This window comes from Hyalella azteca, unplaced genomic scaffold (assembly GCF_000764305.2).
Source record: "Hyalella azteca isolate HAZT.00-mixed unplaced genomic scaffold, Hazt_2.0.2 contig17115, whole genome shotgun sequence".
NCBI lineage: Eukaryota > Metazoa > Arthropoda > Malacostraca > Amphipoda > Hyalellidae > Hyalella > Hyalella azteca.
The window spans coordinates 97,505-123,293 of record NW_025946912.1 but is presented as its reverse complement, the minus strand read 5'-3'; the positions used below and the strand labels follow the sequence as shown (position 1 = coordinate 123,293).

At 37.8% G+C, this 25,789-nt stretch overlaps 2 protein-coding genes across 2 annotated transcripts; both read right to left on the bottom strand.

Annotated features, from left to right (window-relative positions):
- Window positions 1–314: 314 nt before the first annotated feature.
- Window positions 315–4,351, bottom strand: LOC108682575. Its single transcript, XM_018171767.2, has 2 exons — window positions 3,883–4,351; window positions 315–3,383 (listed from the first exon to the last, which is right to left on the bottom strand). Exons 1-2 carry the CDS (start codon window positions 4,324–4,326, stop codon window positions 915–917), a joined length of 2,913 nt encoding a protein of 970 aa, XP_018027256.1. The 5' UTR covers window positions 4,327–4,351; the 3' UTR covers window positions 315–914.
- A 4,237-nt stretch (window positions 4,352–8,588) lies between these two features.
- LOC108682576 (UPF0047 protein YjbQ) lies at window positions 8,589–24,143 on the bottom strand. Its single transcript, XM_018171768.2, has 5 exons — window positions 23,813–24,143; window positions 20,271–20,365; window positions 16,916–16,957; window positions 16,220–16,303; window positions 8,589–15,950 (listed from the first exon to the last, which is right to left on the bottom strand). Exons 1-5 carry the CDS (start codon window positions 23,985–23,987, stop codon window positions 15,822–15,824), a joined length of 525 nt encoding a protein of 174 aa, XP_018027257.1. The 5' UTR covers window positions 23,988–24,143; the 3' UTR covers window positions 8,589–15,821.
- Window positions 24,144–25,789: the final 1,646 nt, after the last annotated feature.

Sequence of the window (25,789 nt, the reverse complement as noted above, 5' to 3'; positions counted from 1 at the left end):
TATGCAAGGTTACAAGGTCACTTTGCCTGTTGCTAACTCAGTCGCATGCATGGAATAGAAATGAAAATATTTGCCAGCGCGTATCCCTGCTTCTGAACAACGTGTACAAGAATATTTTAATGGAATTATGTTAAGTCGTTTTGTCCTTCATTCACGATGCTGCTGAATATATTCACTAGACGCTTACAAGAAATTAAAATTCTGCCCGTCATTCATCATTTGCATGCAAGTGGTGTCAAACCATTGCAAACATTCGCCTCAAGGATAAGAATATCCAATAGCTAAGAATAGTAAGCAATGATTATATTTGTCGGTTACTCGCTGTCTAAAATACACACAAAATAGAGTACAATACCAACGACCAAAAATAAATTTCTAATTTCATTGAGACTGCAGTTGCAGTTCAGAACTATTCGCGCGTAGTTAATCTGCTATGGAAGATGAATGGCTGCTCCGTTGAAATGAGAACACTAATCCTTTTTTGCGTCTTGTGTGCAAAATATACATCGAAATTTATTCAAATCGACTGATTCGTCTCTTACATTGCATCTTCGTTATATTATCATTATTGTTTTTTTTTGCTAGCGTGTCTGATACGATATAATGATATATATTTATGACGGCAAGATCTTTCAAACTAATATAATCGTGGGAAACTACTATGGGAAGGTTCTGATAAGGCTTAGGCATGATAATCTTACTAAAATACTGAATGAAAAAAACACATTACAAATGGTTTAATGCAGAAATTTGAACTTTGCCACAAGTGCGTTTTCACACAGTCCGCAATTTTCTAAAGCAATGAACCATAACTTATTTAGGGGACTCGTTGAGCCAGGAAAGAAAAAAAAAATCTATCCCAGTCTTTGGGCAATGTAGTGCAATATCGTAAAACTAAAGTATATAATTGCGCTTTATAATGAGTAACTAATCACAGGTGGTATTTGTCGAGGTACAGGAAGAGCCATTCTTTTTATTAATGGATGAATCGGTATTATCATTGGATAAGGGATGGGAAGCATACGAGTAGACAGATAAGGATAGATAGGATAAAACGATTTGCCAGTATTATTAGTTTCTACAGATGCATCAATCGTTATTGATGGTTTTGGACGAATAGAAGAGTTGATCTTACTTGGTTTGCGCTCACCATTGCTAAGGCCCGGGTGCAGACTATAATGGCAACAAAATGAAGAGATGTCACCTTCACTAGAACGAACTTCACTTGTGCGTACTCCATTTGGCTCTGGCCGCAATGTGACGGGGATGCTAGGGGTAGCCAGAGAATTCTGTACACGAATTGCATTTTTAGGCAGGGGCAGATGGTGCTTATCAATTAGTCCTGGGACTGATGTGGTTTTTCTTGGATTTCTGTGCACGGAAAAAGGAAGATGATTTCCATGTGCGGACGAGTTAGATAGAGAGCCCTCGTGTCTTGCAGTTCCAGCCACAGGGGACTTAGTGACATGATTTGAAACACTTGTCGGGAAATTTGTTCCATAATTCAGATATGAGTAATCCAGACTTGATAAATCAGAAGATGACAAATGCAGTACATTGTGAGAATTAACTGATGCTCTGGTTAGTGAATTTGAATCCAGGGCCCTAGGGCCTTCAAGGAATTCAAACGATGTTGAAGGCATGAACCCAGAGTAAGTTACAATAGGCTGGTTCGGCAAAATTCTTGTGGTGGGTTGAGGTGGGATGTGAATGTGCTGATTTACAAATTGGTCAAGCGGAGCGCCGATCGCAGATAATATGGACGACGGTGGGAGCGCACTTGGTTTAGAAGAGTTTTCTTGCTCATTCAATGATGAAGGTTGTGGAGATCGAGTTCTTGACCAAGGAGAAGGGTAGGTTGCTGAAGAAGGAGTGGTTCCAATTGAATTAGGAGTATGCTTTCTATTCGGCACCTGCGATCTGAAAATAGTACTTGGACTTTGAAAAGTATTTTTTTGATGCAAGTTATCCAGAGCACTGGGAAAATTTGGCACTCGAGGATATGAGTCAGACTGGTGTAAATTGAACGCAGTTGATGCATGATGTGATTCCGGCGGGGGTGGTTGTCGTGATGAGAATGAACTTTGGAACTGCACTTGATGACTTTTAATTTGCTGCTGTTTGAATGAGTCTTGAACATTAATGTTTTTATGGTTTGTAGTTACACTTTGAGTGTGATTACGCGAACGCCAAAAATTACTGTGTGCGTCAGATGAATTTCTAAAAAGAGAATTGACATTGCTTTTGAGTGGAGGAGACTCGTTGGCTGCGTTTGACGGATGATAAATATTTGGTATTTGAAATCGTGAAGATGAGATACCCGGATCATCGCCGTTTATGGCAACAGGGAAGTATGGTGGACGATATGTCGTTGGGGGAATAATTTTCATTGGTTCCGCGGTTAATGTGTGTCCCAGCGCATGGAAGTCTCTTACATACCCATGTTCAAATTTCTGAGGTCTGTGTTCTGTTTGGGGTGTAGCCGATGGGTTGGCATAAATTGTATGTCCCATTGGAGGATTAATTATAACTTTACCGGGAATATAATACTCAGGGCGACCTTGCAACGAGAAGCGAGAAGGAATTTTTTTCTTAGGGACATCACGGAGCAGTGGATCGAAGTATGGTCTCATCTTCTTACTCCTCTCGTGGCCAGTATTTTTCTTCCCTTCAATAGTGCCGCCTTGGCGGTCTGATTTGTCAGGTAAGGGTATTATGATGCGTGCGTCTGGATCAAAGTTCACTTGCGGCAATTGATTGTATCCATTTGCTACAAATACTTGCTTGTTGATACCATATACCAATCCTGAATTTTTCATGTCCTGGAAAATACTTTCGGTCGTAAAGGAATTTTTATTGAGATTGTTTGGTAGCGGCGCAACGCTGGGGTATTGTGGATGCACGAAGCCGGCAAATGTTGAAGGTTTTTTCTCAAATGTTTTTTCCTGATGAAGTTGTTTTGATGTCAATTGATAACCTGGATTTTCAGAGATACTCGATGGATATCTGAGGCTGTGATCAGTTTTATAATCCTCTTCGGTGAAGTCTGCTTTCTTCACATCTCCATTACGACTTTCAAATGGTCCCACTTCAAGTCTGTCAAGACCGAGAGCACAGCCTGTGTCTATACCCAAGCAATCATTATCAAGATCCGGCAGCAGATAAGCAACTTTAGCAAGGTATTCATCGTCCATCTGTTGGTAGCTGACGATTTGCACTCTACCGTTAGGCAGACGCAAGCGAAACTGCCCTTTGGTTTGACCGTCGCTGCGCTCCTCGCGGTGATGGAAACGCTGACGTTGCAGCCTGCCATCGCCGTAGCGGCCGTAGCCTTCGTTGAGGTCCTCCCACGCGCGGTATAAGAATTCGTAGTTGAGTTTTCTCTGCAACAAAATGTTCGTAGATAAATAATAATGTATAAAGTGAACATCGATGCTCAAGTGCATCGAAAGATATTATGAAATTATTCATCTTTTAATTGAAGAAAAGTAAGCAAAAATTCCTTTTCACTAAACCCTATACACTGCTAACACATAATTATAATTTAATTTTTTAAATTTCATGAAAATGCTACGAATATTCTTATTTCGATGCCGGAACAGAAATTTATCGGGCTCAAAATAAACACTCATGCCTCATGCATAAAGTGTCACAGATGCAATAAGTGGAAACACAGGAGGAGATCAAATTTGTTTCGACAATCAAAACTTATGGTGCTGAATTTATCGCATTTATAATTGATTGAAGACTAAACAATTTTTTGAGTATAGGCTCGAGCAAGTTTAGGTGCTTATCAATATGTAAGTATTTGATTTTTGAACAACATATTTTTAAATTTTTAATTCAAGCGAAAGAATTGTGATGATGCAAAATTGTGTTCACCGTATCGAGTAGCGGAACTTTGACGAGCTGCAAATCCATCGGCAAGTCCAGGTCTCTCTTATGAAGTGCAGCGATTATTTGTGGTGCGTCGTGCGTTGCGGAGAACTGCGCGTCAGGAATTCTACTTTTAGACTGATACTTATCTAAATATGAGGTATGGTTATCGTGTTCCTGCAATATTTTACGAGGTGCACGGTTGACTTTTTGCGTTCCATCTACCGCCACAGCCATTCTAGCAGTAAACTCTTTATCGCTGTCACTTATTGACGAATTCAATTCTTGCGGTAGTTTGGATGCGCTCTCAGCTGAATTTAAACTTTGGTTGACAGGAGCATGTGTAGTAACTTCAGTTGAAGTGTAATTTTCCGGCATTACACCACGCGAGCTTATAGTTATCAAGAGAACAACCGAGTGGTAAATGTGCATGCTGAAAATCTTATGCATGCTGAATCTCTAAATAACAACTCTGCAATACAAAGGAATAGCGATCAATGTAACCCGACAGCGAGCATGACATTAGTCAAAATATCAACTTCAAAACAAAATTTTATATGTTCGGATTAATTTTTCCTCCCGCATAATAACAGAAAATTTTATTTTACCTCTCCCAAAGTTATCTTGATAATAAAACGTATAACATTTTCAAATCAAATAAGATTTCAAACGAAGTATAGAGTATAGAGCATGAGCTTATCACGACACAATGGAGCAATAAGTTGAGCAATAACGTCCTGAAAGTTGAAAGGAACTTTCACAATATACAAATCTAATTCTCAGCGATTACATTGCACGAATGGCTAACACAAGCGAAACTACCAATTTGCCATGCATGATTTTTTTTCTTTCAATTTGAAGATTTTATTTTTCTATGTTTGAAGATTTTAGCTATTTCTAATTTTGATGTGCAGCACATATACTGTTACATTGTCATTGCCATTGATGTGGAGAAGTTGAATAGTTCTCTAAATTTTCATTGGCCACCAACTAAAATAATGTCTGAAGAAGATTCATAGTAATCTTGCAAATATTTCATAACTCATATAAATATTAAAGCGCTCACATCAGTTTATCACGCTGAGAAGGGATGGGCCTCTGATTAGCAGAAATGGATATATAAGAAACTTTCTATTTAAACTCAACAAATTTACACATCCTTGTGACACAAAGATTCAGCACAAGTAATGAAACCAACCATCTAATTATTGAACACTCTCTCTGTTAAATTAATGCTCTCAATAGGTATCATGGGCAACATTGGTCTATATTGAATGTGAAGATAATTAAATTTATTAGTGAAACCCAAAATTTTTATTTAACTTTTACGGAATTTCAAACGATCACATCTGCCAACTATTATGAAAATATACACGGAACGTTCCGTTTTGCTGTGAGCGCACAGCAGCACGCGCGCCGCAGCACGCGCGCAGCAGCACGCGCTTGTCAGGACTGCGCCGCTGCAGCGCTCGCAGCACGCGTCCTGTCGTCGCCCAACACCTGCTGCGCTGCCCTCTCTTCCATCACTTCCGTCGCACACGCGTCGTCAACGACTAACCGAGTTATAAGAAAGGTAAAAAATTAATAGTAAGCGATGGCGCAGTTCGTGTTAAATCCGTGTCCGCTCCCCTACATTTAAAAAAGTTAAATTTTTAAGTGTGAGACTGGGAGTAATTCGTGTTTACATTCGTATGGGCTAAAACAAGTTTCAAGAGAGTTTAAAATCTAAAAGTTAGACTCTAAGCAATTAGTGTTTGATATCGATTTCGCAAAAAAAAATTAACGGAAGGTAAAATTAAGGAAGTTATAGTAATTCAATTCGTGTCTGATAAATCAAGTTCCATTAAAGTTGAAAATCGAAGAGTTAGGTTCATTCGTGTTAAGATGAGTTGTGGTCACACACTGTACTGAACCCTGATGAAGAACAAAGCATAACACGACAATGTATTATTCCCAAATGGCAGAGAGAAAAATATCAATGCTTTAAAATCTTGAATCATTGACTGCACAGATGATAAGCTCGAATGCAGCATTCAACGCAATACATAATAGATTGACAGAATGCACGCAGAAGAAAAGAATTATACACATCGCTAAGTTCATTGTTTGAAAGAATCTAGCACACGACCATGTCTCATAAGTGTATTATAGTAACAACAAATCAAAGCATGGATGATTTTAATTAGATAACAGTATAAAAAACCAGAAGTTCGTCTATGTTTTGTTTTCCCTGAGGCCGTGCTAAAGCATACATTACGCAACAGCGTCATCTACCGGTAGCGCTCGCGTAGTGCTCGCTTTCGAATTGTTGCACTGCACAGAGCTGGGCAGCGCTACTTAGAAATGTAGCGGCGCTACCGCTACCGCTACATGCTCTAAATGTAGCGGGCGCTACCGCTACCGCTACACCCACTAGATTGTAACGGGCGCTACCGCTACCGCTACAGTAAAATGTAGCGCGCTACATTAGCCGCTACAATGGCCAAAATTATTGGAAATCTCTAAATATTTATTGTTCTGCTATTGGGATTTACTCATTAACATTTAATGATAATAAAACATTTGTAAAAGATATCAATGCAACTTTATTGCAATTAACCTAACCGAACTAGTATGGGTTACCCCAGGGTTAGATACAGTACATAGAAGTTACAGTTATTTTTATGTTTTACCTTCCCTACATGGATGTGAACTTTAATCTACCAATCTAAGAAATTATCCACATATACATATAAAAATCAGGTTTTTTTGTATATATATGTGGATTATTTTTGAGATTGGTAGATTGAAGTAGACATCCATGTAGGGAAGGTGAAACATAAATATAACTGTGTAAAAATAACTGTAAGCAAACTGAAAGATGAAAACCAGTTACCACCACCAGTTACCAGGTACCACCTGTAAGTGGTAACTGGTAACAGTTACTTAACAAGTAACAACTAACATGTTGACACTAGTAAAAGGCTGAGGTTGACAACATTACACCGAAATCTTTCGTACAGTTTTATTCTGTAATTTATATTATGTATGTATCATGCTGATTTTTAAATAATATTTAATACTAGTAAGGGGACCGGCTACCCTAAAAATCGGAAATTTTGGCTTTACCGTTTTCTTGACTCATTTTGTAGCTGCTGAAAAGGCGCGTCTTCGTATCGCTACTTGAATATGTAGCGGGCGCTACCGCTACCGCTACATTGCCTTAAATGTAGAGCCGCTACCGCTACCGCTACTGAAAATGTAGCGGCCGCTAGTAGCGGCCGCTACATGTAGCGCGCTACTGCCCACCTCTGGCACTGCAAATGTTTCATAAGACGAGGCACCAGCTGACGGCTGAGCTGCCGGACCTAACCAAGGTCGCAGTGGCTAACTACGGAAGAGAGCCGTGTAAATTACGTGATGATTTGTGGTTACTGGAACTCGACGGTATTGCTGTCGAATGATGGAATAGTGTTGTGAAAGATTTTATTTGTACACAATCCTTATTTTTTCGGGGATTTATCAGGAATGTAGGGTTTGTATTGTGCTGTTGCGTAGGTTACCGCAACAGGCCGGTTTGCAGGCCACCGACAAATGGGCTCGTTTCTTCGTTTGAGGTGCTTACAGATCCTAAATTAGCCTCGTATTTATATTTATTAAAGCGTTATAGGTGTAAATGCACCATTTTGTTATTCAGATTGGTTTATTTCCATTTTGAGATTAAATAACTCAGAATCTTGGTCAATTTAGGGGAATAGGAGATGGGGATACGCATCAGTATTAAGAGATGCGTATACGTCAAGTTTCGCTTGATTGGCAATTGTAATGCTGATCAACTGTGAGTTGTTCAGCACAGATGCGCAATATTCGCCTAAATGAGCCGTGTGGATAGACCTTGGGCATTAGGCTTATCCAATCACAAACTTATATTTAATTTTCCCTACGCCACAATTAATTAAAAAGACAGGTCTACACGTGATCTCGGGCCCATCGATAAGCGTGTCGTGAAGCTAATAGGGGCCAAGCCTGTACAGTGTCGGGAGTGCCAAGGTTGGGTTGAGTTCTGCTTCGTAGGAGCCGTGCCGTACATTATGCACGCATACATCGACCTCAGAGGCGAGGCGCGCCTGCCTCTCATCGGTCACTCAAAGCAAGTGAAAGTAAATTACTTGAGCTGACTGCACCCGCTATGGCGTTACTACACAGCGTTCGTAAGCGCGTAACTTGGATCCGCTTTCATTTGGCATTGCCGTAGATGACTTCGGGCAGTCCCGCAAGGCTTAAAATTTTTTAAAGTGCAAGGTTAAAACATATCAAAGCCGACTGACACTCGGTTGCACCGTTGCACTACGGAGACCGCGGATGGATTTCGCTGCATTTTCAAGGCGTGAATCAAGTCCCTTTATAATTGTATGAAATATACATATGAAAGCGGTCATATTCTGCAAGCATTACTCTTGTCGAGTCATGTGTGGAGTGGCCCAGTGGGGTGCGCAGCCGTAGACGTGTTAGGGTTCAAAATGATTACTCACTCACCTCGAGTACTGGAGATTTTTTCAGCGCACTTCAGTGCGCATCTCTCAAGTTCTATGGAAAAAGACAGGCGTGTGTTGTGCGAATCGATCAGCACGACTGTCATTATAGGCACAACTGCACTAGAAAAAATGGCCATCTATAAACATAGGGATGTGCGATGCACTATCATCGTGGCATGCGAGTGGTAGAAAAAGTCGTTTAAAAGAAGAAAATATTATATTTAATGAATAGTTCCAAAGACATGGATAACAAAATAAGGAAGCGTGATTGTTTTGAAGCAAAGTTTTAAATTTCTGTGAATATTTCTTAAACAAATCGCCAAGTGAATAATTGCAATACATTATATTTTATATCAACGTCTTCAAAGTTCGCGAGCTTTCCGCGATAAATTCAACAATACACGTGACGAAGTACAGCATCTAAGTTAAGAGCTACACCATTCATTTCCGTAGAATTACTTGCTTTGAACTACGATACGAAGTGTGAAATGAACCTACAGGACCTCTTGGCTGTTCAAGCAGCCACAGAGCATCTTATGAACACAGCACTCGCCGCGCACGACCGAGACAAATAATCTTCGTGTTCTCCAAGCAAGCATAATATCTCAAGCATGAAGTATCAATTCATCCAAGAATGGCTCGCTGCTATAGAAGAACAAGTTCAAGAAATCGAGTAAATTAAGAAATTGTATTCCACGCAGCACGCTCATTTTCTCGTCGATAATGAGTGCGGTAAAAATAGCTGCTTGTACTGCCAGCAATCGAGTTAGCGGCCTACGGTCTATATGCAGATAGTACGACATTGAAAAGTGCAACAAAGATACCGATTACAGATTAGTTTATTTTCCCGCCAATTCCACAGATAAACTTGTAATTAGAAAAGATAACGTACTGCGCACAAGTCAATCTTATAACGTTATAGAAAAAAATTATGCATTACCGACTTGTACGCTAAATATAACTTGAATACGGATATAATGTAATTAAAAGGAAAGAAAATCTTAGATGATTAACATTAGAGCATTAAACCCGTTGCAGACTTGTACGAAGAGATAAAGCCTGAAACATCACGCACGCAATAAAAAGATGAGACTAAATTCTTAGCTTCAACCGGATCGCGGGGGTCAAATAGCAAGCCTTCAAAAAATGCGCATCGGAAGGGAACAGAAGTATTTGAAATTCGAGTCTTTCTCCCGGAGCTAAATTTCAGAACCCGATACGTTATATATCAACTTCGAATACGGAATGTCTAAATATTTCAGAAAAATTACCTTTCGAAACTATTTCTCGCAGAAATAACGAACTCTGCCACGGCAGATGTATTGCCCGAGATTCTATGCACCGTTTGTCCCAACCCGCATCGACAGCACCCGCCAGCAGCTTGCAAACGTACATAATCTAATGGCTAAGTCAGCAGCCAGTCAATGCTCCGTTGCAGATGCAATGCCTGGTTTTCCAATACCTGCGAATATGTATAGACTACAGAGTATGGGCATCCAAAGCTGATGAGATGCGAAGTTTTTGTTGATTGGCGGCTCATAAGAACCTAAAAAAGGCTGCCTATCACTGCATACCGATCAGCCTGCTCAACATCTTAGGTTTCAATGTAACAAACAGACCAATTGGTCCTTTTGGGTGGTACAGGGATAAGCGTACCTAGATCACCTCACTTCAACAATAGAAAACGATGGACCGCAGTATGTAAAAAGCTCTACGCATCACAAACAATGAAGTATATATATATTCTATACACACAATCTGTTCAGACAGTGGCTCCAGCCTAGCCATCTTAGTAGATATAAATGTACAGAAGTAGCTACTTACTTTCATGTGGTTGGGTAAATAAGAACTATAAAAAAGACATTAGCAGAAGATGAAAACGCACTATGTTCTTGAAAGACAAGCAACGATCGACCGATGACTAGGAAGCAAACTCGAGAATAAGCATAAGCTTGAATTCCTCCCGACATTTTAGCTGCGTATTCTCTTGAGACGCCATGCACAAGGCATTTGGTAGCCGAGCCACATGAATGTGTTCTGCCAATGTGTTATTGCATTAAATGCGTGAATGTTTCTGTACTGCAACTCCTCAGGAGATACGTTGGACTTAACACATAAAAAACGCGCATGGAGACGTGAGTGCAAATAAGCTCAATGAGTGCTTATTTAGCGTTGCTAAATAAGAATACATGGAATCGCATTTCGGCAGAACAAGTCACACGGAAGCACAAATATTCCTGGCTTAGTTACAATAACGCTCGGTGGTCGCGAGGACGTCATAAATCGAGACGGCGCTTCATTGCAACCTTCTGAGTAAGTGTTCCGGACAAATGACTTAGATTACACGAGCGTTCAAACAAATGAAGACACACGAAAAACAAGACTAATTTAGTTCACAAAATTTCACAGCGGCTGACACGAAATATTCACAAGTCGCAGAAGACTACAATTTAGAATCTCACAGATTGTCGATCGTGCGCACATTAGGAGTCTATAACACAACTTATTAGTTGCTGATAGTTGACAAGACCAAAAACAAACTGCAAATGAGAGGAGACCGGCTTTTATTTCGTTCATTAAAACTCAACTGCTACCATGAGTGGATCACCTTGCTGTGATAACGGATGCCAACAATGATAAGCAATCAACTAATACAGGGTTTTTCTTCAATGCAATTTTCTCTACGCAAATAGCAGTATTAGCATGACCGTTTCCAGGGCAGTGCACTGAAATAATATCTACCTAGAGATGTAAAAACGTTGGAAAATTACTGGATGTAAAACATTCATTCAATACCCAGACTTACGTTCTAATTTACAGCATCCGTTACAATACAACGATTAGTTTCCAAAAAGAATCGTGCGTTCCATTGCAAGCAATATAAGAAATGTTTGCATCAACTGGATATTTGTTAACGAATAGTACGAATGGGGTTAATTTTGACACAGTCTTGACAAGTTTGGTGTCAAGCTGTTCGATTAAAGAAATTAACAAAAGTAGGTGATAACATTCTCATTCATGTTCTACTTGGCAAACTTATCTTTATTAGCTAATTATAGGTAAAAAGGATGCACGCAGAATTGTGAATTAACCTGAAGTTTAAAGGAAGCATCGTGGAATAAGTCAATAGTCTCAATAGTTTCGCCTTTCACACTGGAATGGAGGATCATAAATTTTTCTGAAGTAGACATGCATGCAGAGAAAGAAGTTTCTCTTCAAAACATACTTGGGTCTCTTACTCAGATGTAATACAAGAAGAAATTAAATATACAATAAATCTTGGTTTACAGGAAAAAATTATGACTTGTGCATAAATTACCATCTCGGTAAGTCAGAGCATCGTGAGAAAACGGAGTCGATGCAAGAAAGAAAGCCTAGATGCCGACCGGGCAAATGTGCCGCACAGCATTCAAGATCGCCGACTGTTCCCTCTTCCCACACATGTTTCTGCCAGGCAGCAAGAAGACCATCCGGCTAAACGAGGCAGATTATGGGTGCACCACAAATTTCTTGGCAGCAGGTCAATGAATTCAAACAGTTCAACTACAAAATTGAGTTGATGGGGAGTGCAGGTCAAAGAGATGTTACTTGAATCAAACAATCAAGATATACCAGATATAGAGTGGTTGAAAGCACGCACGATGCGAATCATAAACTGCACAGTATTCGAACCAGCTTCTCATGCGTACGCAGCATCAATGCACACCATTTACTTAATGGAGCATTAGATCAAGCATTAGCTCAGACAAATCAATATGGTCAATCAATTGATTTACTATAAACTCTATACGTGCATATCTTCCAGATTAAGTTAGTTTTTGTAGCAAAGCGAGACCTGCAGAAGTGACATAAAAAACGTCTATACATTTCTGAAGGTAAATACACAAATTTTGAATTTGGCGAGCCAACTCATGACAGACAAATAGAGCGTAACAGAATACACTTGCGTTTACGAGTGGCAGGATAACCTTAAAGCCTGACTAGACAAGCAAAAATAAATCAATATAGAAAGAAACAAGCGTTGACATCTGCCAAGAAGCTGTTATGGAAGCTATTAAGTACAACTCAGATGTGACTGATAAACGATCCATGTAAGTGATTTTCCATAAATTCGGTACAGTAAGTAATAAAGTCTATTGAAAAGTATCTAGCATTGTTAATTCGTACTAAATTGCCGAAAACCATTAAATTCAGATTCAATATTCTATTTCCACGCTCGGCGTACTGAATTTCGGCACACAAAATATGTCAGATTACAGCTAGTGGAGCAAGGCTGGGATACTTAAAAAAATTGAATTCCGCTAGGTAATATTTGTCAATCAGCACTAAAGGGCAACGCGGCACAAGAAAAGAGAGTCGGTTTCCAGATGCGCGCGCTACCGATCGCTGGCACCAAGAAGAAGCGAGGTGAGTGCACAGCTACGAGTGTCAACAAGCAAACAGACGAGGCTTAGTCAAGTCGAGCTCAACAACTGCCGACACGGGCACACCTCGTGATGACATAAGCTTACTACTAGCGCACAATCAACAGCAAGGCTTGCAATCTGATTTCGAGTAACAATGATAGGAGGATAAAAAGTAATGATAAAGTACGGTATCCACAATCAAAGAGTACATTGGAAACGAGACATTATAATAAAGAAGCTCAAATATTAGATTAGATCGATTGATTTATTTCACCATGGATGAAGACATCAGAATTATCCTCCTTCCACTTGGCAATTTAGTCAATCCTACGAATATTAAGCCATGTATAAAACAAAGTCTTAGCTGCGCACTTGTTGAAAAGAATAGATATAACAAAAATTTTAGCTGGGTCTAAGACCTATTCAGAGGAATATAATCTGACGGTACGATCTATACGAGTTTTATTAACATTATAAAAATCTCATTAAAAATAAAATTAACAATAATAGTAAGGTTTTTCAAGATAATCAAAAAAATTTGAACAGCTTAAAGGAATATAATGAATTGTCAACAAGCTGGATGGCAACAACACCGATGCGAATATAAGTCAATATCACTCCACACGACACAATAAGTAAAGCAGTCACGTTACTAATTCTTCAAGTGACACAAGCACTAGAACAGCACGCTTAATAAGTATTCAGGATGGACAAGCTAAGGCAGAACTGATATCTGGCAGCAGCAAACAGACCCTACAAGTCGATTTCTTCTGGGATACGCGCGGTGTGTAGGTCACGGTTGGCATGACGCAGTAGCTTTCGTGCTAACTAGATAAGTCAATATTAACTTCAAACGACTAAATACACTCAAGTGAGTAATAAAAATTACAATATTGTCTAAAAATTCATCAGAATAACATTCTTGTGTGAATTTCACAGGAACTTTGCAACGTGATTGGTAGCAGAAATACCCAAGTCATTCGTACGAAGTGAAGTAGCACTCAAAAGAATGAAAAATTCGCCAAATATTTTACGCTTGTTGAAATGATATGAAAACTAATATTCAAAACTGCTCTTGGCCGAGAGTATATGAAGGAAAAACTCTGGTCCAACATACCTACGTTATTGATGTATCGCCGCAAAATTTGAGCAGCGCCTATTTATAAAATATCTACTTTGAAATAGTTTTACACAACAATATCTATAAATAAGCAACTACAGGGTCATGGACACATAAAGCTTTATCTTACGTGTTCCCCAGAAGAAAGAGGATCGCTTTCTTCAACCCTATGATGACAACAACGCACTAGCAGCTAATTAAGCATTGGCCCCGAGCGTCAGACGAAACACGACGACCTTCAAAAGCATGACTCGCACTACCAAACATTAAGTCTTTGTAACATCAACAATAAGCTTTTCTGTACAAAATTTCTACATCTTGCTATTGCATGAGGTAATATTATTTGCAAACCGAAATGAACGGTGAAGTTTAAAGCTCCCCACATGCCAAGCTTTTCAAAATAATTTACGAACATACTACAGCGAACGATTTCTAATCAAAGGGGTCATCAGTAGTAAAAATTGATGGTAGAGAGCTGAGAGCCTGAGAAAGCACTTAAGAGACCATAAAATATTTGAGTTAATTGACAATTAATGTAAATGATAGGACTAAAATTGCTCCAAAACCCATGCCGTTGTTGCATTCATGTGAAAACAGAATGGCTGCACGGCGGGAAGGAAGGCCATGCGGTACTCTACCAAGTCAAAGACTCACTGAGATAAGTAAAGTGCCGTGATGAGTTTAGGATTCTACCAAGCCGAAGACTCTCTGAGATGAGTAAAGTGCAGTGATGAGATCAAGGTAAAACGCATAACCGTCTGGTATCCTAACCACAACTCTGCGCTCCTACTACGACTTCCACATCAGGGCAAGAGCAAGCTTTAACATCAGATGGTATCTCGGAATCTGTATAGACACGTTCATTCCTTGCGTTAGAATGACAAATTTTAACGCTGTCACCTGCTGCTGCCGGCAGCATTGCAAATTTTAGTCATCCTAACGTTAAGAATGAATATGTGTTTTGAACCAGGTTCCAAGCTTTAGAAAGACAAACATCCAGCTCGACATCTCGTTCCTCTACTATAGTTTTGAAATGGAATGAGCTTCGATCGATAACCCGAATTAAAAAGAGATATATATTCAACCAAGTGATTCATGGGGGTCTAAAATAATTAACTACATACTCTCAACATAGACCTCCAACTATATAACAACAATTTTTCTCTCTGAACTCATAAGCTGACCACGTCCGCTAAGCAGAGCAGATTAGGGCATCTATTACAATAGCGGCGGCGGCGGGTGGAAGCCAGCGATTATATAAGCTATACAATAAAGATCTATAATTGGAAGGAGAATAGCTGCAGTACTTTACTAACTTCTCACGAAAAATGGTTATCACGCTCAACATGAATTATAATGACAGATCACTCAGATGAATTACAATGACAGGCTCACTCAGATCAATGATTCATCAATTAACACCCACCTATCATACCATAAACAGCAATACAGATACTGCCAAAATAATGACAGTTTACAGTTGATCGCGGGCTTCGAACTGCCCATCAAAAGAATCTCTTTTTGTAACAAAAACTTTCATACCAACACACATGTAAATGTTTAAATGGGAATGACCAAACCGTATCCATTCTTCCTGGTATTCCAAGTCACTATTCAACACCATCAGCGCACCATCCATCAAGTAAATAGTTAGAGATCAACTGGCGACCAACTGTTCATTGCATAGACGGTATGTCTACGGCGATCAGCTGACGGCCTTCGCCGGGATGAAAGGGGCAGGACGGCCGGCACAACTCTGCCTCCAGCACCACTGCTTGCAGTGCCCACATCGTCATGTTCATCAGCAGCAGCGGCAGCAGTGACGGGGTCAGCACTAGGCTGACGCTGCCGGTCGTCGCAACGATGAGGAGGCTGGTGAAGCAGGTCGCCCTGCGCTAGCCGTCACTAGCTGCTTGTGCTGGCCATTGGACTCATGGGGGAGACAGGTGTGCTGCGGTCCCTCAGACACCCGTTGATGGTCACTACAACCTTGCGAGGCCCAGCATCGTTGCGATGCTCACACAACCAGATGCCCTGCCAAGAAGCTTATGTTAACCCCTACAATCTTATCAATCTTAAGCTTATCACACTAATAATTATGTATGAACTAGAAATACAGAAAACAAACTCACAAAACGAGCAAATAAAAAAAAATCATGGCAAATGTCAGCTGCAGCAGACTATTCCTAATTGACCAAATATTATAAATATCACATATATATCATGTGCATCCATGATCCCTATTTTCTGCTAGCTAAAATGTGAGTAGTTAAAATAAAACTTCAGGAGCAGTTCAGGTTTACCTGCCATGTGCCAAGATGTAGTTTGCCTTCAGCTATCGGCACAGTGAGAGAGGAGCCAATAAAGCAGGCTTTCACGTGGGCTGGCTGTAAAGAACAACATTTCAGCTTCCGGATATTAAGAGACAGCAAAACTATACTTGCGTGGATCAGAATTTTTCAAACATTCATCTTCCCTGTGGCATGGAACAACAGTACATTAAGAAAATTAAGTTCTTCATGTTTTCATTTGATGGTAATACAGATTTTTAATGACAATCAAGATGTGCAATTCATAGTTTCTGCAAGGGACAAAAAAATTTTCAGCCTGCCTATTTTATGACGTATTTAAATAAAAGAGTTGTAGAACTCTTCTAGTTTGGATACCTTACATTACACAAAATTAATGACTCATAGTTAAATGTTATATTGAAACACACAATTTAGGTCCTGATAAACTAGTCAAAAATTACTCCTTTGCTACCAGTCTGTGTCTATAAATTTACAAAAATTGTAATATTAAACCAAGTCTCAGACTTAGTTTTAATGAAGAATATGGAAGGTAAAACAGTGAATTACTACCAGTAGAAACATGATATTAGGTTAAAATCCACACATGTTCTCACATGAAAATAATCAAATGAAACCTAAAAAGAGCCACAAAATCGAAGATATAATCAGAACAAGGTTCTGCTGGCTAAACTCTGCACCTCAACCCACCATGTCGTCAGGGCCTTCACACGAGTGGCGGTAAGGCATCCCCTGCGGGTGAGATACATTCATGAGGCCAAGGCAAAGTATAATACTGACAGCATTATTAATTGCTACAGCCTGAAACACTAGACACAAATAAGATATTATGATGCTACCCTCAAATATCAATAAAATGACAGACAAAGAAGCTCTTTCTCAAATCCCTTAGTTACTTGATAGTCAAATTTCAGAAAAAATCCAAATAATGACCTTTCTCAAGTGCAGGTTGATATCATAGTTATGGGAACCAACAATGCTAATTGGCAAATGATTATTTATAATTGGTAAATGAATATATCAGAATGAATGAATAATGGTGATTAACAGAATAGAACTAAACACGCATAGTCAAAGGTAAAAATTTTAATTACCTACACTTAAAATTATCATGGCATTTGTAAAAAATAATTGAAAAATTTTAGGCTTTTAATCAAAATACAAGCCATCATGAAAAACACTAAGGAACTAGTAAGAATATCAACTTCTTAAAAGACAATGAATTGAATTAATGCAAGGGCTTCCTGTACATTCGGTTGAGCAAAGGTTATAATGAGGGATCATCTTTAGTGCGTTATGCAGTACATAAAAAATTCTATTTCTGGGAATAAAGTTACACAAAATACTGTACAAAAACAATCAATCACAGCTACACTTAATACTCAAAAATGTTACACAAAAACTAATGAAAATAAATATCACTGAAGGTGCTCTGAATATCACTAAACTCATCACACAAATAGATTTGAGTACAACAATCTATTCCTTTCCGTTTATGTCATCCACACAAAAACCTATCTGGATCATTTCAACTAGAAATGGCAAGAAAAATTTATAAAAATATAATTTATGAGACAAATGATGTGGAGTTCAGAGTTAAAAACTAAATCTAAAAACTCCAATATCATGGAAAATTAGCAACTCACTGAAGGTCTTTATCAACTAATGAACACACTGTCACCATATACAAGTTTACCTGATAGTGAGGTAGGCCTGCAAAGACGACGTACATAAGATAAATGGTACATAATTCAAGTCTTAGCTAACAACCAACAGGTCTAAATCAAGTGGCAAGAAAAATTAATATTCATCAAATTAATAATAAAGATTATAACTTGCATACATGAATCTTCATATTTTAAAACAATTTGCAACCTCAATATTTAGGAAAATTAAATAGCAATCAGTCACTCCTCCCTATGGCAGCAAAAAATCCTTCATTCAAAGTAATTTGGTTTATGCATGAAATCACCCTTCCTGCCCCATTTGATGGCTGGGGCAGCATTATCTTATCACAGCCTTCCCACCCCATTTGATGGCTGGGGCTACACTATCTTAGGTCAGCCTAAAGCCAACCATGTGTTTACAATCCTTCACTCAAAATCACAAACTATAATCCTCTAGAATTTGTGCTGAAAAAAGATACTTGTTTATACACATGCAATTGATGACCAGCAAATGTGTTGATTTATATTATCATGGAGTGGAATAATTCAGATGACGGTAGATTGAGAAGCAAGTTTCAGGAAGTAGTTTTTGTTTATTAATGACATTTCAAATGCAACAAACATTCATTTTCAAGTTACAAGAAGCATTAAATATTTAATATTTGGTGGAAATGAGTACATAGTATATGTAAATAAGATAAAACAGTAAAATTTTGTACCAAAAATTACTCTGAAAATTCTAGAATTTTCAGAGTAATTCTAGAATAGAATAGAATTTTCAGAGTAATTTTTGGTCCAAAATTTTACTGTTGTATCTCATTTACATTATTATGTACTTATTTCCACCAAAATTTCAATATTTAATGCTTCTTCTAACTTGAAAATGAATGTTTGTTGCAGTCAAAACGTTGTTAATAAACAAAAACTACTTCCTGAAACTTGCTTTTCAATCTACTGTCATCTGAAGAATTGTTCCACTCCCTGATAAGTCAACTAATTCTCTGGTCATCAATTGTACATGTATAAACAAGTAAATTCTGCCATCTAACACTATGAAAAAGATACTAAAAACCCTGACATTATTGGAGTTAACATATTGTAAATCTCTGCGTGATTTTTGTATGCAGTTTGATGGTTTTGCAGGATTTATTTTTAGATAGTTTCCCTTTCTAATTAAATGAAAATTTTTGGATTGATTGACACTTTAGCATAAACAGTCTGAGTTTTAAAATTAATTACCAAAATGAAAGATAAAGGCAAGATAATTCCAGGCTCTAGCATCAAAACCTAAAATCCTTGGAATGTCTGCCTGCATGGTTCATACTTCTGGCAACATGTGGCATGTAATAATATTGAGAAATTATGATGAACACATTCAAAGAAATAAGGATTAAACTTCATAGATTATGATAAAGTAATTTAATGAAGTGTTATGAAAGTGACAATTATAATATACAATGACTCCTAAACTTGCAGGTGAACTTATATCTCATCAAATTCTTATCAATTCAATTTTTTTTTTTTTTTTATGTGAATTGAAAATGAACTTAAAGATACTGCATCAACAGGTACACTAAACAAATCTGGTATTGCTTTAGATTAAGTGCACCCAAAAAAAATGTGTTTTTTTATTATATGTTTTTTGGGGTGTAGATAAAGAATCTGAAATCCATTTTTGGTGGTCAGCATCGGAAAACCGATTTTTATATATGCCAATTTTTATATATTTTCTAAGATAAAATGCAAGTTAAATCTTGCCCCGCAGCCCCAATATCCGTGGATTCATAGCGTTTTTAACTTAGCCTTGGTGACCCATATACTCTTGCAACCACGACATTGCAACCATGGTTAGGTTAGGTTAGGTTTTTTCGCCGATTTTGCCAATTTTTGCCCGATTTTTTTGACGAATTAGAGCCTCGGGGAAAAAAATCGCTTTTCCGATGCCGACCGCCAAAAACGGAATTCAGATTCTTTATCTACACCCCAAAAACATATAATTAAAAAACACCATTTTTTTGGATGCACCTAATCTAAAGTATTATCACAAATCTATTTCAATCTTTTGAAACACTTAGCACAATTATGCATGATATTCCAGGGAAATGCTGCAACACATGTAAAATATTTAATTCCTTCTGTATATAAATTTAAAAATTACAATTGGGTGAATCCATTTATTACCCGCAAAACAATTCCCATTATTATAATAAATGAATGAACACAGAGGCCCAAATATATATAAGGTAAGGTAATTTTGGTAATCCTTTTAAGGTAACTTTGGTACCACAAAACATAAAACCATAGAATAGAGTGGAAATTGTATTACCCAATCACCCCACCAAGAAGGATAATAGAGTAGAGGTCATAAAAAACCTTACCTCAGGCACTATTTTATTGAGCATCATCTCCATATCATCTCTGACATACGGATCCCAGTTCTCGTTCAGAGCCAGGCTGGCAGATGTGTGGAGAACTGCAATTAAATGAGAGAGTAAGATTCTTATGTCATGAAGTATGATGAAGTTCATTAAAAATTATTAAATAATTTGTTAGATTTAAACTACTAGTAGTTTAAATAAATTATAATATAAATTAAATTAATTATAATGTAAATTAAATGAATTAAATTATATTCATCTACTAGGGTAAACGCGGTATATTCCGACACATTAAGGATGCATCGAGAAATGAAAAACTATAAAAAAAACGTATGCGTTACTCGAGTTCTGTTTGCTTTATGTGACTCTCAAAACACCGCACGACACTCCAGCAACAATGAAACGTCACAAAATGTTGCCATATTTATTTAAAAGCCTTTAGAATGCAAACCTACCAAATCCCTATATTCCAACACTGTGTGTGACTATATTCGGCACGTGGTGAGACGTATTCCGACCGCGCTTCAAATTGTACTAATACGTAATTCTGACATCCACATGTTCGAATTCCGATTGCCGTATGAGCTGTATTGGAATACGACACGGCTTTGAATTAAAACACTATTGAATATTGAGCACTACTTAATTAGGCTTTTAATTAACAGTTATTAGGCTTTTAATTAAGAAAATTTTAATTTTTGCACACAGCTTGGGACGAGCTGTGTGTGTCCAATTCATGTTGTGTCGGAATAAGTTTTTATGTGTCTAAATGTGTTTCTCAACTTAATCATCTATTAATTTATTTACCACTTGAAATCAGCAAATACAAGTATACTTAAAGGATCCCTAATATATTCACAGACGTATTTAAAAGTCTCAAACCATAATATTCTTTCTACACAAACAGTTTATCACTATTTGGTAGAGCAAGCCTCAGCAAGGTCAACTGTCAACTTTGACACATTTTTCGATGATCTCATTGGGTGGCATGCACCGTCTCTCTTTGGATCTCAACATTTTCCCACTAGGGTAAACGCGGTATATTCCAACACATTAAGGACGCATCGAGAAATGAAAAACTATAAAAAAATAACCGTATGCATTACTCAAGTTCTGTTTGCTTTATGTGACTCTCAAAACACTGCACTACGTGTCAGCAATGACGAAACGTCACAAAATGTTGCCATATTTATTTAAAAGCCTTTAGAATGCAAACCTACCAAATCCCTATATTCCGCCACTGTGTGTGGCTATATTCGGCACGTGGTGAGGTGTATTCTGTCCGCGCTTCAAATTCTACTGATACGTAATGCTGTCATCCACGTGTTCGAATTCCGTTCGCTGTGTGAGCTGTATTGGAATACAACATGGCTTTGAATTAGAACACTAATGAATATTGAACACTACTTAATTACACTTTCAATTAACAATTATTAAGCTTTTAATTAAGCAAATTTTAATTTTTGTACACAGCTTGGAACGATCTGTGTGTGTCCAATTCAAGTTGTGACGGAATTAGTTTTCATGTGTCTAAATCCATTTCTCAACTTAATCATCTATTAATTTATTTACCACTTGAAATCTGCAAATACAAGTATACTTAAAGGATTCCTAATATATTCACAGACGTATTTAAAAGTCTCAAACCATAATATTCTTCCTATTTCACTATTTGGTAGAGCAAGGTCAACTGTCAAATTTGACACATTTTTCGATGATCTCACTGGGTACCGTGCATTGTCTCTCTTTGGATCTCAATATTTTCCCGCTAGATGGCCAAGGCCTAGTGTTTTGTATGACGTCACCATTTCAACCATCAACGAACGCATGGAACTAAAACAAAGCTTAATATAAAGGAAAAACTAGAGAGGTGACGGAATTACCCACGCATAGCGACAAACCAGAGATTTTCTAGAATCAGTTCATTTTTAATTTTACCCACAATGTCGGAATATACCGCATTTACCCTAGTTTTACAAGCATTTAAAAGTCTAACTGCTAATAATCTGAGAATAGATATGGACAATGAATGCTTCTTACATTATTTAAGACCGAACTTAGACACAATTATTGCATTGTAGACATAGTGGCAAACCAGGGCTTTTCTAGAATCAGTTCATTTTTAATTTCCTCATTTACTCAAGATTTAAACCAATTTCTTATGTATGGTAATGCTGGTATCCAGGATACTTTACTGGTCTACTTATAGGAATAATAGGACTCAAAAATGAACTTGAGAGAGAGTCTAAAAATCTCTCTGCTTTGCCACAATGAATATGACTCAAAAATGAACTTGAGGGAGAGTCTAAAAAACTCTTTGCTTTGCCACTATGGTTGTAGATATTAAAAAGAAATGAACATTTATCTTCAAATCCTGCCTGTTGAAGCAAATATACAACACAAACTTCGCCATTTCTCCCAAAACTATAAACACATAAGTCGCCAGTTATGTTTGAGAAATTGGGATAGATTATAAATAAATTTCTATAGGCCTATCATTGAAATCTGGGAGTACAAGCAAAATGAACCTCTTTTTACTGTGTTTCACCTCGATTTGACCCAAGGTTCGATGGGAAAACATTTTTGCGGAAATAAAGAATCGCCCAAACACAGTTCATTCAGCAGAATGAAAAAATTTGTTTTGCTCAACGAATTTTTGTCATGCTGATTTGAAATCTCAAAACTAATAACAAAATAATTGTCGGAAATGCATTCTAAATGATTCTATTATCTTTAAGCAATATTAATAAACATAGTGGCAAAGCTAGTCTGGAAAAGTCCTATTTTTGTCTGAAATATCGCGGCTCTAATATCATATAATTTCAGTAGGTATGAAATCTCGCGGCTCTAATATCATATAATTTCAGTAGGTATGAAATCTCGCGGCTCGAATGTCATAAATTTTTGTTTGATTAAAAAATCGCGGTTTGCCTTCGCAAACATGTCATTTCATAAAATTTTCAACTTCCGCAATCCGCATTGCTTTACCGTTTCCGCCAAAAATATCTTGCAGAAAAAACATTAACATCGTAATGTAAACAAATAAACAAAACGTTTGTTGAAGATCGCGCATAGTTGCGGTTAGTGGCAAAGCAGAGAGTTTTTTAGACTCTGTCTCAAGTTCATTTTTGAGTCCTATAAGTAGACTAGTAAAGTATCATGGATACCAGCATTATCATACTTGAGAAATTGGTTAAAATCTTGAGTAAATGAGGAAATTAAAAATGAACTGATTCTAAAAATCTCTGGTTTGTCACTATGTAATAATAAATGTTCTAGTATATATATATTCCTATGATAACAAAATGTTCGTGTTGGGTCGATTTTAATAAATATTTCCTTTTCCCTGCTGCGTGGCGACTTTAGTGAGGTGGCGATTTTGGTGGCATTGACGGTAGGTATGCATGTTTGATGTTTCGTCACAATGGCAGGGAACAAATATTTCACATTCATGATCAAATTCATGTCACTCAGTTCATATTCATCAAATTCATGTCACAGCAATAAAAATTAGTTCATAACTTCAATAGTCTAAAACTTACTTTGGATATGTACCAGTCCAACGGCAAATTGTCTAAGTTCAGGTACTTCCTTAATGATTTCGTCTGTTACGAGATGAATGCCTCTATGTTGAGGTCGAAGTTTAACTTTTCTCTGGAACCATGCAGAGCCTATTTGAATTCCTCTGCTCGATGATGCCATGTTTCTCTTCACCATTAGATATTATTCTTTCGTTCGCTGTCTAACCACAACGTTTAATCTCGGAGCTTCATTGCCAGAATGATAAATTTGAAACTGAAATGAACACCTATGAACTGGATAACATAACGATCACCTTCAGTCAACAAGAAACTTGCCTATTCCTACAATAGATGGCAGCACGATCAGTTTACGACACACGACGACCAAAAAGCGAAATTTTGTTATTTTCAGAACGAGGGCAAAATTTTGCAACATATCTAAAAAATCAAGTTTACGATGATATTGCTTTACTAATATAAAAAAATCATAAATTTACCAGACACCTTCTACAAGACAAGTTATTAAGCATTGAGTAATATAATGAAGTGCAAAGAATTTCGAATAACGTTTTCATTAATTCGAATTATTCGCTCAAACTATACGCTTCGACACCTTTGCAGCTAACTTTCAAAAACACCGAATCGACACTTCAGCGAACTCGCCTGCGAGCTCGAATGCAAAACCTAACTTCATTATCAACTCTGGCACTCATAAATCCTTCAATACTGAACGGATTTTATTCAAATTTAAAATATTAGTAGATGAGTTTGCAGGCGAGTTCGCTGAAGTGTCGAATCGGTTTGAAAAGTATAGTGTGGAAAAAGATCTCGGAGTTTAAGTTTATGTCGACAAGGAGCTGACATTTTCTAAGCACGTTGAAACGCAAGCTAAGACATCCAACAAACTTCTTCGACTAACAGACACTTAATCGAAACTAATTTATCTAAAAATCTCTAAGAATTCCTACCGCAGCGTATCAATTATAACTACTTATATTCCAAAATTCGAGCAAATCCGTTCAGTATTGTAGGAGTTATGAGTGTTTCGGTCAATCAAAAAATACGTTTATTAGATTTAATTGGAAACTAATTTATTTAGAAATCTGTAATAATTCCTACCGCAGCGTATCGATAATAACTACTTATATTCCAAAATTCAAGCAAATCTGTTCAGTATTGTAGGAGTAATGAGTGTTTCGGTTGAGCGTGTAGTTAGGTTTTGCGTTTGAGTCCGCAGGCGAGTTCACAGGCGGGTCCGGAGAAGTGTCGATTGAGTTAATCAGACTCTCATACGGGTTCCTAGATGCAGAAGGGATGAAACAGTTGTTTGTTGCTGTCGTGCGCCCGAATCTAGAGTTTGGAAACGTTGTGTGGTCACCAAGATTTGAAACAGGACAAAAACTTAATAGAGGATGTTCAAAGACGTGCAACAAGGATAATTCCAGGCTTGAAGGGCAAGTCCTACGAAGAAAGATAAAAGATTATGGAGCTTCCAAGCCTCAGTTATCGACGTCTGCGTGGGGACCTCATTGAAGTATTTTACGTAAACTCATGGTTTATACAAGGTCCGCGAAGGGTTACTAGAATTTGAAACAAGAACCAGCACCTGGGGCCACGGGTATAAATTAAAAAAACTGCGCTGCAACTTCTCCACGAGACAACATTTCTTCTCGCTTCGAATAACCGACAAGTGGAACAGCCTCCCCGATGACATCGTTGGCGCTCCAAGTATGAACGCGTTCAAGAACAGACTAGATAAAGCTACGGAAAAATATTTGTTCAGATTTGAAATGCCTAGCACCATATCGAACCCGGCGGAAGTCAAGTAGCTATTTCAAGTTTTCAACTATCGTCAGTCACTAAAAGATCCGGTGGAATTACATGATTTAATATTAATTTTAGATCTACTGTGAACAAGGCACGAAAAGGAAAAGAATCGGCGACAGGCCACATCAGGCCTACACTTCAGCGCCGAGTTCACTATGTTATGTTATGTTA

Excerpts from the sequence above, each read along its gene's own strand:
- LOC108682575 (XM_018171767.2), bottom strand. The coding sequence starts at position 4,326 with ATGCATAAGATTTTCAGCATGCACATTTACCACTCGGTTGTTCTCTTG. Across the intron at positions 3,384-3,882 it reads AAGTTCCGCTACTCGATACG|AGAAAACTCAACTACGAATT; the intron begins GTGAACACAATT and ends ATTTTGTTGCAG.
- LOC108682576 (XM_018171768.2), bottom strand. The coding sequence starts at position 23,987 with ATGGTGAAGAGAAACATGGCATCATCGAGCAGAGGAATTCAAATAGGC. Across the intron at positions 16,958-20,270 it reads TCAATAAAATAGTGCCTGAG|GGGATGCCTTACCGCCACTC; the intron begins GTAAGGTTTTTT and ends TCTCACCCGCAG. Across the intron at positions 16,304-16,915 it reads GTGAAGGCCCTGACGACATG|CCAGCCCACGTGAAAGCCTG; the intron begins GTGGGTTGAGGT and ends TGTTCTTTACAG.